Source organism: Zalophus californianus, chromosome 11, assembly GCF_009762305.2.
Source record: "Zalophus californianus isolate mZalCal1 chromosome 11, mZalCal1.pri.v2, whole genome shotgun sequence".
Lineage (NCBI taxonomy): Eukaryota > Metazoa > Chordata > Mammalia > Carnivora > Otariidae > Zalophus > Zalophus californianus.
Window position 1 is genome coordinate 13,435,606 of NC_045605.1, and position 14,549 is coordinate 13,450,154.

Below are 14,549 nucleotides of genomic sequence, written 5' to 3' on the forward strand. Positions count from 1 at the left end.
GCTTAACTGACTGAGCCACCCAGGCACCCCTTATTTTGTGTTTTGTTTTTCTTTCTGATTTACAGTAGTTCCTTCTATATTAGTCTTTTACGTATGCAATCCCTTGTCAGTTTTAAACTTTGCAAATATTTCTCCTAATCTATATACATCTTTAGCTTTGACTGTGAGATGCTTTACTAACCAGAAATCGTTAATTATGAAGTAGTCGAAGGTATCAAATCTTATGGATTCTGCCTTGGGGATCTTACTTAACAAACCTACCCTCACCCCAAGGTCACAATGACATTCTCTGATTTTTCCTACTGGCTTTAACATTTTGCCTTTCATTTAGATCTTTAATCGCTTTGGAATGTCTTTGTTTTATATGGTTTGAGGTAGGGATCCAACTTTATTTTTATCCATACATAAGCCAATTTTCTAAGCACCACTACCTATTTTTCCTCACTAATTTGTGACATTACCTTTATCATACACCATGTCTCCTAATAGCTATGTCTATTCCTAAGTTTAGTTTAGCATTAATTCATATTTTCTAAGAGGAAGGACCCATTGCTGAAGTTTTTACTCACACTGCTTTCTACATTAATGAAAAATCCAACCACCACCCTCCAAGATCCATCGGGGTTCATCATTAGCTTGTATTCTTCCCCAAAACAGAATACCCAGTTAAGAACATGATTTTGAAAAAATAAATGCATGTTTATTAAAAAAGAAAAACCCTAACCAAGAACAAACCCTGGGACACTGAAAAATCAACGCCTCCTCTGACGGCCAGCAATAGCCAGTGTTGGCACACCTAAGAAGTCCAGGTGCCTCAGTCCAAACATCAGGTCTCAAAATATTCTTCCGTAGTCAAAACTGGCATTCAAGTTGCTGGTCTGTGTGGACCCTGATTATTAGCAGACAACTGTTACAGCTGGATGTCTGGCTGCCCTATGTCCACTACCACAACCCACAGCCACCCCACAGCCTCAGAAAAGTTACATATCCTCAACACTCCACTTGTAGGCAAGTTCCTCCACCGCCTTCTTGCTGGCAAGCCTGGCAAAGCGCTTCTGCTCAAATCCATTGGATCTGAAATCAAGAGACACCGATCAGCCAGAATCCTGAACTGGACATTTATTTTTGAAAAAAGGGAAGAGTTCACAATCTAATGAATAAGGAGGAAAGTAAGGCAATCATGTGAAAATATTTAAGGCATACGCAATAGAATCAAAAAGCGAAAATACATAATTCATCCTTTTATTAGTTCCTGTTCAGACCCTTCACCACTCTTTTGACAACTGTTTCAAACATTTACCACTCCACAGGCCCAACACACTCTCAGCTGATGTCTACATCTTATAATTTATCCATTCATTACACAAGCATTTAGTGAATTCTCATTACAGGCATATCTCATTTAACTGCACTTCACTTTATTGCACACTTCACAGAATGCGTTTTTTACAAACTGAAGGTTTGTGGCAACCCTGCATCAAGCAAGTCTATCGGTGCCATTTTTCCCACAGCATTTGCTCACTTCATGCCTCTGTCACATTTTGGTAACTCTTGCAGTATTTCAAACTGTCTCATTATTTGCTATGGTGATCTTCAATCAGTGATCTTTGATGTAACTATTGTAAATTGTTTGTGGGTGCCACCAATTGTGCCCCTATAAAATGGCAAACTTAGTCGATAAAACGTTATGTGTTCTGATTGCTCCACTGACTGGCCATTTCCCCATCTCTCCCTCTCCTCTAGCATCCCTAGTCTCTGAGACACAGCAATACTGAAATTAGGCCAATTAATGACCCTACAGTGGCCTCTAAGTGTTCAAGTAAAAGGAAGAGTCACACATCTCACTTTAAATCAAAAGCTAGAAAAATGATTAAGCTTAGTGAGGAAAGCATGTCAAAAGCCAAGACAGGCCGAAAGCTACACCTCTCACGCCAGTTAGCCAGGCTGTAAATGCAAACGAAAAGTTACTGAAGAAAATTAAAAGTGCTACTCCAAGGAACATACAAATGATAAGGAAGCAAAACAGCCTTACTGCTGATAATGGAGAAAGTTTTAGTCGTCTGGATAGAAGATCAAAGCAGCTATAACATTCCTTTAAGCCAAAGCCTAATCCAGAGCAAGACCCTAATGCTTTTCAAATCTGTGAACGCTGAGAGAGGTGGGGAAGCTGCAGAAGAAAAGTCTGAAGCTGGAGGGGTTGGTTCATGAGGTTTAAGGAAAGAAGCTGTCTCTATGACATAGAAGCAGAAGGAAAAGCAGCAGGTGCTGATGTAGAAGCTGCAGCAAGTACTCCAGAAGATCTAGCTAAGACAGTCAGTGAAGGTGGCTCCACTAAACAAATTTTCGATGTAGATGAAACAGTGTTCTATTGGAAGAAGATGCCTCTAGGATTTTCTAGAGAGGGGGAAGTCACTGCCTGGCTTCAAAGCTTCAAAAGACAGGCAGACTCTTGCTAAAGGGTTAATGCAGCTGGTGACTTTAAGTTGAAGCCACTGTTCATTTACTACTCCAAAAATCCTGGGGCTCATAAAAAGGAATGAGATCTTGCCATCTGCAACAACGTAGATGGAACTGGAGGGTGTTATGCTGAGTGAAACAAGTCAATCAGAGAAAGACATGTATCATATGACCTCACTGATATGAGGAATTCTTAATCTCAGGAAACAAACTGAGGGTTGCTGGAGTGGTGGGGGGTGGGAGGGATGGGGTGGCTGGGTGATAGACATTGGGGAGGGTATGTGCTATGATGAGCGCTGTGAATTGTGCAAGACTGTTGAATTACAGATCTGTACTTCTGAAACAAATAATGCAATATATGTTAAGAAAAAAAAAAGAAGAAGAAGATAGCAGGAGGGGAAGAATGAAGGGGAGTAAGTCAGAGGGGGAGACGAACCATGAGAGACGATGGACTCTGAAAAACAAACTGAGGGTTCTAGAGGGGAGGGGGGTGGGGGATGGGTTAGCCTGGTGATGGGTATTAAAGAGGGCACGTTCTGCGTGGAGCACTGGGTGTTATGCACAAACAATGAATCATGGAACACTACATCAAAAACTAATGATGTAATGTATGGTGATTAACATAACAATAAAAAATGAAAAAAAAAAAAAAAAACCCTGGGACTCTTACGAATTATGCTAAATCTACTCTGCCTGAACTCTGTAAATAAAAAAACAAAGCCTGGATGACAGCATAGCTGTTTTACAACATGATTTCCCGAATATTTTAAGCCCACTATTCAGACCTACTGCTCATTAAAAAAGATTCCTTTCAAAATATTACCTCTCACTGACAATGCACCTGGTCACCCAAGAGCTCTGATGGAGATGGACAACGAGAAGAATGTTGTTTTTGTGCCTGCTAACACTATATCCATTCTGCAGCCCATGGATCAAGGAGTCATTTTGACTTTAAGTTTTATTATTTTGTAAGGTTATTGCTGCCACAGATAGTGATTCCTCTGATGGATGGGGGCAAAGTAAATTGAAAGGATTCACCATTCTCGATGCCATTAAGAACATTTGTGATTCACAGGAAGAGGTCAATATATCAACAGTAACAGGAGCTGGGAAGAATTTGATTGTAACCCTCATGTAGACTTTGAGGGGTTCAAGACCTTAGTGGAGAAAGTACCTGCAGACGTGGTGGAACCAGCAAGAGAACTAGAATCAAAAGTGGAGCCTGAAGATGGGACTGCACTGCTGCAATCTCATGATAAAACTTGAATGGACAAGGAGTTGCTTCTTACAGATGAGCAAAGAAAGTAGTTTCTTTTTTTTTTTTTTTAAGATTTTATTTATTCATTTGAGACACAGAGATACAAAGAGAGAGAGAGCATGAGCAGGGGGAGAGGCAGAGGGAGAGGGAGAAGCAGGCTCCCTGCTGAGCCAGGAGCCTGATGTGGGGCTCGATCCTAGAACCCTGGAATCATGACCCGAGCCAAAGGCAGACGCTTAACCATCTGAGCCACCCAGGTGTCCCAAGAAAGTAGTTTCTTGAAATGGAATCTACTCCTGGTGAAGATGCTATGAAGACCACTGAAGTGACAACAAAGAATTTAGAATGTTACATAAACGTAGCTAATAAAGCTGTGGCAAGATATGGAAGGATGGATTCCAATTCTGAAAGAAGTTCTACTGTGGGTAAAATGCTATCAAACAGCATTGCACGCTACAAAGAAATCATTCATGAAAGGAAGAGTCATATGATGTAGCAAACCTCACTGCTGTCTTATTTTAAGAACTTGTGACAGCCACCCCAGCCTTCAGCAACCTCCACCCTGCTCAGCCAACCACATCGAGGCAGGACCCTCCACGAGCAAAAAGATTATGACTCATGAAAGCTCAAATGACAGTTATCATTTTTTAGCAATTAAGTATTTTTAATTAAGGTGTATACATTGGGGTTTTTTTTAGACATAATGCTATTGCACACTTAGTAAATGATGGTACAGTATACATATAACTTTTATACACACTGGGAAACCAAAAAATGTATCTGTCATATTCACTTAATTGTGGTGGTCTGAAACCAGACCCCCAATTATCTCTGAGCTGTGCTTGTATATACTAGGCACTGTTTCATGAAAATGAGTATGACATAGCATCTGTTCTCATGAACTCCGACTAGTGGAGGAGACATTTATACCAATAATTAAAATAAAAAGCGACAAACTGTGGTGGAGATATGCATTGGGTATCTTAGAAACAGAATGGGGATCTTACTCAACTTGGGAAAGGGATGAACAGGAATGGTCAGGAAAGGCTTTGTGGAGGTAGCCCCTAAGCTAAGTCTGAAAAGATAGAGCTAACCACAGAGTTGGAGGAAGGGAAGGCCAGAAAGGTCAGGAAGCATTTCAGGACAGAGCACAACATGACTAACAAGAACAAAGGTGCAAAAATAAGAAATAGCTTGCTACATGGAGGGAACCAGAGGCAAACTGGTATGGCTAGAGCCTACTGGTATGACGAAGGGAACAGCACGAGACAGAGTTAAAAAGCTCAGATTTCGGGGCGCCTGGGTAGCTCAGTTGGTTAGGCGACTGCCTTCGGCTCAGGTCATGATCCCAGGACCCTGGGATCGAGCCCCACATCGGGCTCCCTGCTCAGCGGGAAGCCTGCTTCTCCCTCTCCCACTCCCCCTGCTTGTGTTCCCTCTCTCGCTGTCTCTCTCTCTCTTTAAATAAATAAAATCTTAAAAAAAAAAAAAAAAAGCTCAGATTTCATCCAGTAGGGATAGTTTTAAAACAGGAGCAGAAACCGTATTTCAAAGAGGTCACTCTGGAGGAGACTGGAGGCAGGAAAGTTACTCAAGGGTATAGGCAACAGATGATGAAAGCAATGATAAAGGAGACTTAGTGACAGATTAGCTATGTAAGAGCAAAGGAGGAGGAGGTACGCTTACCTTGCAGGTTAATACTTTTAATGACCAGATGAATGAGGCTGCACTAAGCAGGACAGAACATAAGAGGAAGAGCAGGTTAGGGGAGCTGAGGCTGATGAGCTCAGTTTTGAATACCTCGCATTTGAGGTGCCTCAGATATACAGCAAAAGAGAAACCCAATGCACAGCTATATATATCAGACTGAACCACAAACACAGATTTGGGGATCACGTACATATAGGTGGTAATTGAAGGTGTGACTAAATAAGATCCAGACAGAAAGAGCACATGCAGTAAGAACAGCTAAGGTTAGAGATGGAGCCCCCAGCAACACTGAAGGGACACAAAGAGGAAGAGAGCCCATAAAGGTGGTCAACTAGAACCAGGAGCAGAACATCATGAGAATTTCAAGAGTCGACCTCAACTACCTCAATACTATGAATTCTGTCTTCTTACATAAACTTCTTGAAAGAGCCTGTATTCACTGTCTACACTCCCTCACTTTTCAGTCACTCCTTAACACATTAAACCCTGGCTTTTATCTGACCATGCCCCAGAGTTAGCTCTCTTTCGGGTCACCAATGACCTTCCTTATTACCAAATCCAGTGATTTCTCCCTCTCCCCAAGTCAGTTGCCAGGTCCTGCCACCTTCTCCCCTGAACACTTGCCCACCTCCTCTTCTCTGCATTGCACTCCCACCGCCACAGTTCAAACCTCCGTCTCCTTTACCCGGACCTATTTCAACAGCCTTGTACACCTTGTCTCTCCACTTCCAGACCTGTGCCTTTCACATGCTTCACATCACTGCCATAATGATACGTCTATCTAAAATGCAGAGCTGCTGTTAATCCTTCAGTGGCTCTCCTCTGCCTTTAGAGTGAAGACCACACTCTTCAGAAAAGCTTCCAAAGCCTACTGTGACCAAGTCCCTGCTTACCTTTCCAGTCCATCTCACACACTCCACTCTACACTTCATGCTATCCAACAACAGCAAACTGCTTATGACAGCCCCTCCATAACACTACGATGTTCCATATCCTTATGACTTCACACATCTAGGATCCTCTTCCTTCTGTTGGCTGGTGACTGACATCCCTTAAGACTAAGCTCATGTATGTTCCAGGAAGCCTTCCCTGACCACACTCACCCAATGCTGAATTTACTCTTCCTTTGTGCTCCCAAAGCACCTTGAAAATCCTCTATAATAATACTTAGCAAATACCACTGAAATTATTTACTTGTCTTTCGCCTCTAGATAGAAAGTGAGTTCCTAGGCTCAGGGACTGTCTCTCACTAATTGTGAGAACTTGGCACCTAGTACATAGCTGCTTAAAGCAATCACATCTCTGCTAAGTGCTACTAAACTGACTGAAGTAACAGGCTTCCCTCTTTCTTCAAGCCTTCTGTAAGGGATGAGTAGGGTAAGTAATGGAAGGTTTTAGGAAGGATATTCTAGAACACCAAGGAAACCACGGTTTTTTGCCTTGGGGAATAAATACTCAAGAGAACCAACACTAATATGATCATACAGATGAAGGACATAAGGAAAACAAACCAAACCCTACAGAATCAAAAAAACAAACTGCAAGAGCACTACAATGGAAAAGTCTTGGACTAGAGAATCTAGAGCCCAGGACTCTAATTCCAGCTTTCTCAGGTGAAATAAATAACCCCAGGTAAGTTGTTCAATTGATCTGAGCCTCAGTTTGTCTTTTAAATAATAATGGGATTAGATTAGTGGACCTTACGGGTTTTTCCAACTACAGATCTGTTCCAGAAATGTTTAGTTGCCATGGGTCAAAACCAGACAAAACTAGAAAAGGTAACAGAAGAATGAATAATTAGAAAGCAAAGATGAGAAAGAGAACTAAAAGGCAAGATCTAGGGAAAAAATACAAAGTGGAAGAATACTAAGAGCACTACTGGGAGAGCTGGAGACAGATCAGACACCAGGAAAATACCAGGTCAGGGAGAGTTCTGAGTTTGGATCCAGAGATTTTTTTTTTTTTAAATAGAAACAAGGGGGGGGGGGGGCGATTCAGTGTAGCAGGGAAAATCCTTAGGGTGTGGCTATAAGATCTACTTCTGACTACGAATTAGCATTCTGAAAGATATTCCCACTACCAAAGGGCCTGTATCTGGCAAGCTGCAAACCAGGAAGTAGTAAGCGAGCCTGAAACCACAGCTACCCTTCGGAAACCTGCCAATACCAGGAACTAGAGTCCTGGATTTCAATGGCAGCTTGAGGGACAGAAGAACAATGCCTCAGGCCCATATGAAGTGAGGCAATGGATTTCAGTCACAGCAGAGGAACTTGAGCGGACTAATCTACACTTGGATAGCATTATAAAATCTGGACAAAATATCAAATTGCAAGTATTTGAAATTATTTGAAGGCCTGGGAAAGTGACCAAAAAGGCAGGCAGGATCTGGATGGGAATCTATGTGCGAAAAGAGATTTGTGAGGCTTTCTGCCAGAGGGCACTTTCCCATGTGCACAGATCACGGAGGCAAAAAGCCACAGGCTTACTGGCTGGAGATGTCCACGCAAAGAGGGGAGAGCAGCTGGAGAATCAGGGAGGAAGCTCTGAAAGGGGGGGGAGCTACAAAACACAGGAACCCCAGAATCTACACACAAACTGCACCCAAATCCTTGGCTAACTGCTAAACGGTGCTTGTGCAAGGAAAACCACATCGGGCCAGATGAAAAAGCAGCAGCTAGAAACTGAAAAACTGGGCAGAAAGGGTAGCTGCGGCCCACTGCGAAGGAGACAGTGCCTGGAGTTCAAATACACCCACGTTAACTATCCTCTAGAATAAAAATTAACATACTTCAGAAAAATATAACAGAATTTAATGTCCCTATCATGTACCATTTCATGTCCAGCATGTTAAAAAATGACCAGAAATGTAATGAATAATAAAATGTTATCAAACTCAAGAAAAGCTATTAATAGAAACCAATCCTGAGGTGACCCAAATGTTGCAATTAGCACATAGGACTTCAAAGCACTAATTATAAATATTCTCAAGGAAGAGGGAAATGTCTCATAATGAATGAACAGATGGAAAATCTCAGCAAAGAAATAGAAACTATCAAATGTAAATTCTAGAGTTGAAAAACGTCAGTAAAAAAAATCCATTGCATGGACTTAATAGATTGGAGATGCAGAAAATCAATGAACTTAAAAAAGATCAACAAAAACTATCTGATCTTAAAGAGAGAAAAATGGTGATAGAAAAATGAACAGAAATTGAGAGCTCTGTAGAATGATATCAAGTGGTAAAAACAGTGTAACTGGAGAAGAAAGAGGAATTCAGAAGAAATAATTAACAAAAATAGCCAAATACTTCCCAAAAGTGAATAACATGAACTTACAGATCCAAAGAGCACAGCAAACCCAAAGCAGGATAAATCAAAGAAAACCACACCGAGGAACATCACAGTCAAACTGTTGAAAACCTAACAGGAGAAGGAAATCTGCCAGAGAAAAACAACATACTATAATGTGTGCGTGTGGAGGAGGGGAGTAACAATGAAACAAAGGAGGACTGAGGACTTTTTTTTTTTTTTTAAGAATTTTTATTTACTTATTTGACAGAGAGAGAGAGAGAGCATGCGCACAAGCAGGCTGAACAAGGAGCCTAATGTGGGACTCGGATCATGACCTGAGCCCAAGCTTAACCGACAGAGCCACTCAGGCGTCCCATGAGGACTGACTTCTAATTAGAAACAATGGAGGCCAGAAAATGAGCGAACACCCTCAAAGCATCGGCGGAATTGTCATGCAACTCTGGTACTATCAATTCAGAGATCCATGTGTTGGTTCACAACCTCATGAGCTCCCCAGGTGAAGTCTGAAGTTGACCCTGGTACGTGGAGGGACAGAAGAGAGAGGCAAGCCACTCCAGATTGATAGGGGGCAGGTTCGATAAGCAAGGGAACTTACATATGAAGCCTGTCTTAGGTATCCACCCACCAGAATCTTAGAAGCTTATATAGAGGCCTTAACTGGGTTCAAGGATATATTTGGCCCAGGTGGTCTCAACACCTTACTCTCTCAAGGCTGCATCCCTGAAACAGCTGCTAGTATGGGAAAAATAGGACACACATTCCAAGGACAAGGGAGGCAGTAAGAGGCCCCTGACTGCCTGGGTCCAGCTTGTGGGTCAACCAGTGGTCATGTCTTTTTTTTTTTTAAGATTTTTTTTTTTTTAAGATTTTTTTATTTATTCATTTGTCAGAGAGAGAGAGAGAGAGAGCACAAGCAGAGGGAGAAGCAGGCTCCCTGCTGAGCAAGGAGTCCGATGCGGAACTTGATCCCAGGACCCTGGGATCATGACCTGAGCCGAAGGCAGACACTTAACCGACTGAGCCACCCAGGCATCCCTAAGATTTTATTTATTTATTTGACAGAGAGACAGCACAAGTAGGCAGAGAGGCAGGCAGAAGGAGTGGGAGAAGCAGGCTCTCCACTGAGCAGGGAGCCCGATGTGGGGCTCGACCCCAGGACCCTGGGACCATGACCTGAGCTGCTGAGCCCCTGGTCGTGTCCTCTTGATGACCTCCTCCAACACTATGTCAGGAAAACTATTCTTCAGAAATGAAACTGAGAAAAAGGACTAATTTAATAGAATTGTGCCAATGTCAATTTCCTTATTTTGGTAATATACTATGGTTATGTAAGATTATCAATGGGGGAAGCTGGGTCAAGGGTATGCTGTAACACACTGTACTGTTTTTTCAAGTTCTTGTCTAAAATTATTTCAAAATTAGGGGCGCCTGGGTGGCTCAGTCATTAAGCATCTGCCTTCAGCTCCGGTCACGATCCCAGGGTCCTGGGGTCAAGCCCCGCATCGGGCTCCCTGCTCGGCGGGAAGCCTGCTTCTCCCTCTCCCACTCCCCCTGCTTGTGTTCCCTCTCTCGCTGTGTCTTTCTCTGTCAAATAAATAAATAAAATATTTTTAAAAAATAAAATTATTTCAAAATTAAAGTATTGAAAAAATAAAGGTGAAATAAAGACATTTTCATATCAACAAAAACTGAGGAAATTTGTTGCCAATAAACCTGCATTAAAGGAATATTAAAAGTTGTTTAGAGGAAAGAAAAAAGAGCACCAGAAATGGCAAGTATGTGAGTTAAATATTAACACCTATACATTTTGTTGTTTTCTTAGTTTTTTTAAATAACTCTAAATTTAAAATTAGAACACTGTATTGTGGGATCTACACCATTTATGGTTTATATATGACAAGAGTAGCACATAGAACACAGGGTAAGTGGAACTACAGTGTTACAAGGTTCTTACATTTTATGTGAAACAGTACAGTTATAACTCTCAGTAGACCATGATAAGTTAAAGATACATACTGTAATCCTTAGAGCAAACACTAAAAAAAACTGCAGAGAGGCTCAGCTAAAATAACAGCAATTAAAATTCAGTACTAAATGTACACACCTAAAATCCAAAACACTGACAATACCAAAGGCTGGCAAGGATATGGAGCAACAGGAATCCTCATTCTTTGGTGTAACATAAAATGATATAGCCAACTGGAAGACAACTGGCCATTTCTTATAAAGTTCAACATAGTCTCGGGCGCCTGGGTGGCTCAGTTGGTTAAGCGACTGCCTTCGGCTCAGGTCATGATCCTAGAGTCCCAGGATTGAGTCCCACATCGGGCTCCCTGCTCGGCAGGGAGTCTGCTTCTCCCTCTGACCCTCTTCCCTCTCGTGCTCTCTATCTCTCATTCTCTCTCAAATAAATAAATAAAATCTTTAAAAAAAAAAAAAAAGTTCAACATAGTTTCACCATATACCAGCAATCAGTGGGTATTTAACAAGTAAACTGAAAACTATGTCCATATAAAACTCTATACACAAATGTTTATTGCAGCTTTATTCACAGTTGCTAAAAACTGGGAGCAACAAAGGTGCTCTTCAGCTGGGGAATAAACGAACCAGTACATCGATACAATGGGATATTCATGCAAGAAAATAGATGAATCTTAAGTGCATTTTGCTAAGTGCAAGAAGTCAGACTCAAGAGGCTATATATTGTATGATTCCATTCATGTGACATTCTGAAAAAGGCAAAATTATAGGAAGAGAAAACAGAGTACTAATCACAAGGGTTTGGTGGAGAGGGTGTAACTGACTAAAAGAGGACTTAACAGGGGAAATTTTAGGATGATGGGACTTTCTATATAGTACTAGGGTGGTGAATGAATGACTATGCATTTGTCAAACCTCACAGAACCATACATCATAAAAAGTAAACACTAACATAAGCAAACTCTTAAAAGGAAAAATCACCCAGGGTGTCAGGAAATCCAGGACAGACTGCAGACTATGACAAATGAATCTAACTATATTATAAATGTATGACATAATAGTATGGGGGTGGGGAGGCAGGGAGTTGATGCCCTATGTTGGAAAATGGTACTCTCACTAGAAATTATAAGGGTAAGAACAAAAGCAACTACACGTAAATACTATAGTTGGAAATCTGTTTCTCATTTCATTTCTCAATTCTGAAACTGTTTTACATGTATACTGAGGTAAGCAAAACGGATGGTAGCTGGTGGGTGCCAGGTTTCTTAATGTTGGAGGGAAAGTTATAGATAAGCAAGAAGAAAAAGTAATACTGCATTAAAGTAGGTTACATCAATATGAACTCATATTTATGTATCTGTATATATAAACATGTATATATATAGACATATACCTAAACAGGCACAGAAATAATGACAGATATGTATGTATGCATGGATTACTAGACATGTACTACCTAGCTCTGTCTGCTGACAGGGCCTAGAAACAATAACACCCAAGTAACAAGTTCTTCTACAAGTCAGATCTTGGTTTCTAAATACCATTATCCACTAAAAGCAGCCAGGGCCCCTTGGAGAAATGGCCAATTCTAAAGTCGGGACAGGGAAAATACAAGATGAGTCTGGAGCATCTTGCAGTATCAGAAAGTCAGAGAGTGCTCAAAAAATAAAAGGATAGGGCATGCAAAAGGGACACCTTAAAGAATTCCCAGTGGCTAAAGAACAATTTGAGCAACAAAATAAATAACATGTTACTGGATTACAACAGTATAAAATATACATGACTTATTACTGACAAAAAATATAATTGACTAAATGGGGTGATGAAACAAATCCCTATAGGAAAAGTCCAAGTATTATATTGTAGATATCCCACCCACAGGTCACCTTCTGAGTGCAAGCTGAACTTAGTGACTCACTTCTGGAGAGCAGAGTACAGAAAGGGAAAAAGAGTAACTTTAAAGTGGAGAAACTGGCAAACACTGACCACCTTAACCAAGTGATTAAGGTTAGCGTCACCAGTGATGTCCTGTGGTTACCATGTACTGGTTAAAATGATTTGACGAGAAGGGCACTCCACCACTGTAGTAGTCTTTCCAAACACCCATAACCTCAGTCTAACCATGAGAAAAACATCAAACGAACCCAATTTGAGGGACATTCTACAAAATAACTGACCATACTCCAAAAAACTGACAGGGTCACAAACAGCAAAGACTGAGAAACTGTCACATATCAGAGAAGACTACAGAGAATGACAGTTATGTGCAATGTGCAATCCTGAATTGGATCCTTGAACAGAAAAAGGACTTTAGTGGAAAAACTGGTGAAATCCAAGTAAAATTGGGTACATTAATAATAACATACAAATACTGGGTCTGATAAATTGTACCATGGTAATGTAATGAGTGGTAATAAAACTGGATGACGGGTGTACAGGAATTCTTCATACTATCTGCAAATTTTGTATAAATCTACAATTATTAAAAAACAAAATATTTATTTAAAAAAAAATTTTCAAAACAGTTCCCCCACAACTACAGAACACATATTTTCCTCAAATGCAAATAGATTATTCACGAAGGTAAACTATATACTGCTTAATAAATTTCAAAAGATCAAAATATTATGGCGTATATTCTTTAATCTCAAGAGAATTAAATTGGAAATCGATAACAGTGAGATATCTAGAAAAGTCTAAATGTTTGGAATTAATGCATTCCTAAGTAACTCATGGATCAAAGAATGAACCAAATTCCAACACACTTTCCTGAAAAAAACTATCAGCAAACTAGGAACAGAAAGGAACCTTCTCAACTCAGTAAAGGGAATCTACAAAAAAAAACTACAGCTTACAACATATTTAATGGCAAAAGACTAACGTTCTTCTAAGATTAGGAAGACAGAGATGTCTGTTCTTACTACTTCTATTCAACATCTGCACTGGAAGTTCTAGTTAGTGCAATAAGGTAAGATAAAGAACAAAGGACATTTGGATTGGAAAGGAAGAAGTAAAACTGTCCATATTCACAGATGACCTGATCCTCTAGGTACAAAATCTGATGGAGTCTACAAAAAAGCTATTGTACAAAGTGAGCTTCACTACACTAACAACTGATATTTGTCACCAATGAAAAGTTCAAGCTTTTAAGCATAAATTAGAATTTCAAAAAACATGTATCTGCCACCATGAACCCTAGCTTCCCATTAAAGATTTTGGTGATGAGATCAGAGGTAATATTAACAAATACAAGATTAGTTGACGGTGTGTAGCGAAAAATGTCAACATTTGGCAGGTCTGAAAAACTCAGCAAACCAGTATTTTCCAAATGACCAGTACATGATGTTATAAAATCATGCACCAGGAAAAGATCCATCCAAAGCAGGGGAAAAAAAATGGATTTTAATGTAACAGTATGGAAAGTTTTTTGATACAGTTTCAGACTCCATATTACAAATCACCTTTAAGAAACTATCACTTGCTGAGTTTTTCTGTAGTATCAAAACATATAATACGCCTTCCTTTTCTAACTACCTATGTATAAGGCTGAATTTTCTAAGGCTAAATTTTCTTCCTGTACGTCAACTAAACATGGTGCAAAAGACTCAATGCAGAATCCTGCTATCTACTATTAAGCCAAATATGAGTGAGATTTGCAAAAGTGCTAATCAATGCCATTCTTCTATTTTCTTTGTTTGGAAAACAGTTATTTTTCTTAAAAAATATGGCAATTATGTTAACATAATGGCTTTATTATGTTTTTAATGAACTAATAAACACTTTTTAAACATCTCAGTTTAGTTTCTAATATAGTAAATATTAAAAGATATATT

The 14,549-nt window shown here is 40.1% G+C and overlaps 1 protein-coding gene across 1 annotated transcript in view; it reads right to left on the reverse strand.

The window, feature by feature from the left end:
- Window positions 1-678: 678 nt before the first annotated feature.
- Window positions 679-14,549, reverse strand: part of BUD13 (BUD13 homolog) — a 29,075-nt gene continuing 15,204 nt past the window's right edge. Inside the window, exon 10 of the mRNA XM_035722858.1 lies at window positions 679-1,074. Coding sequence (XP_035578751.1) covers window positions 981-1,074 — 94 coding nt within the window. The 3' untranslated portion in view covers window positions 679-980. The remainder of the gene's footprint in view (window positions 1,075-14,549) is intronic.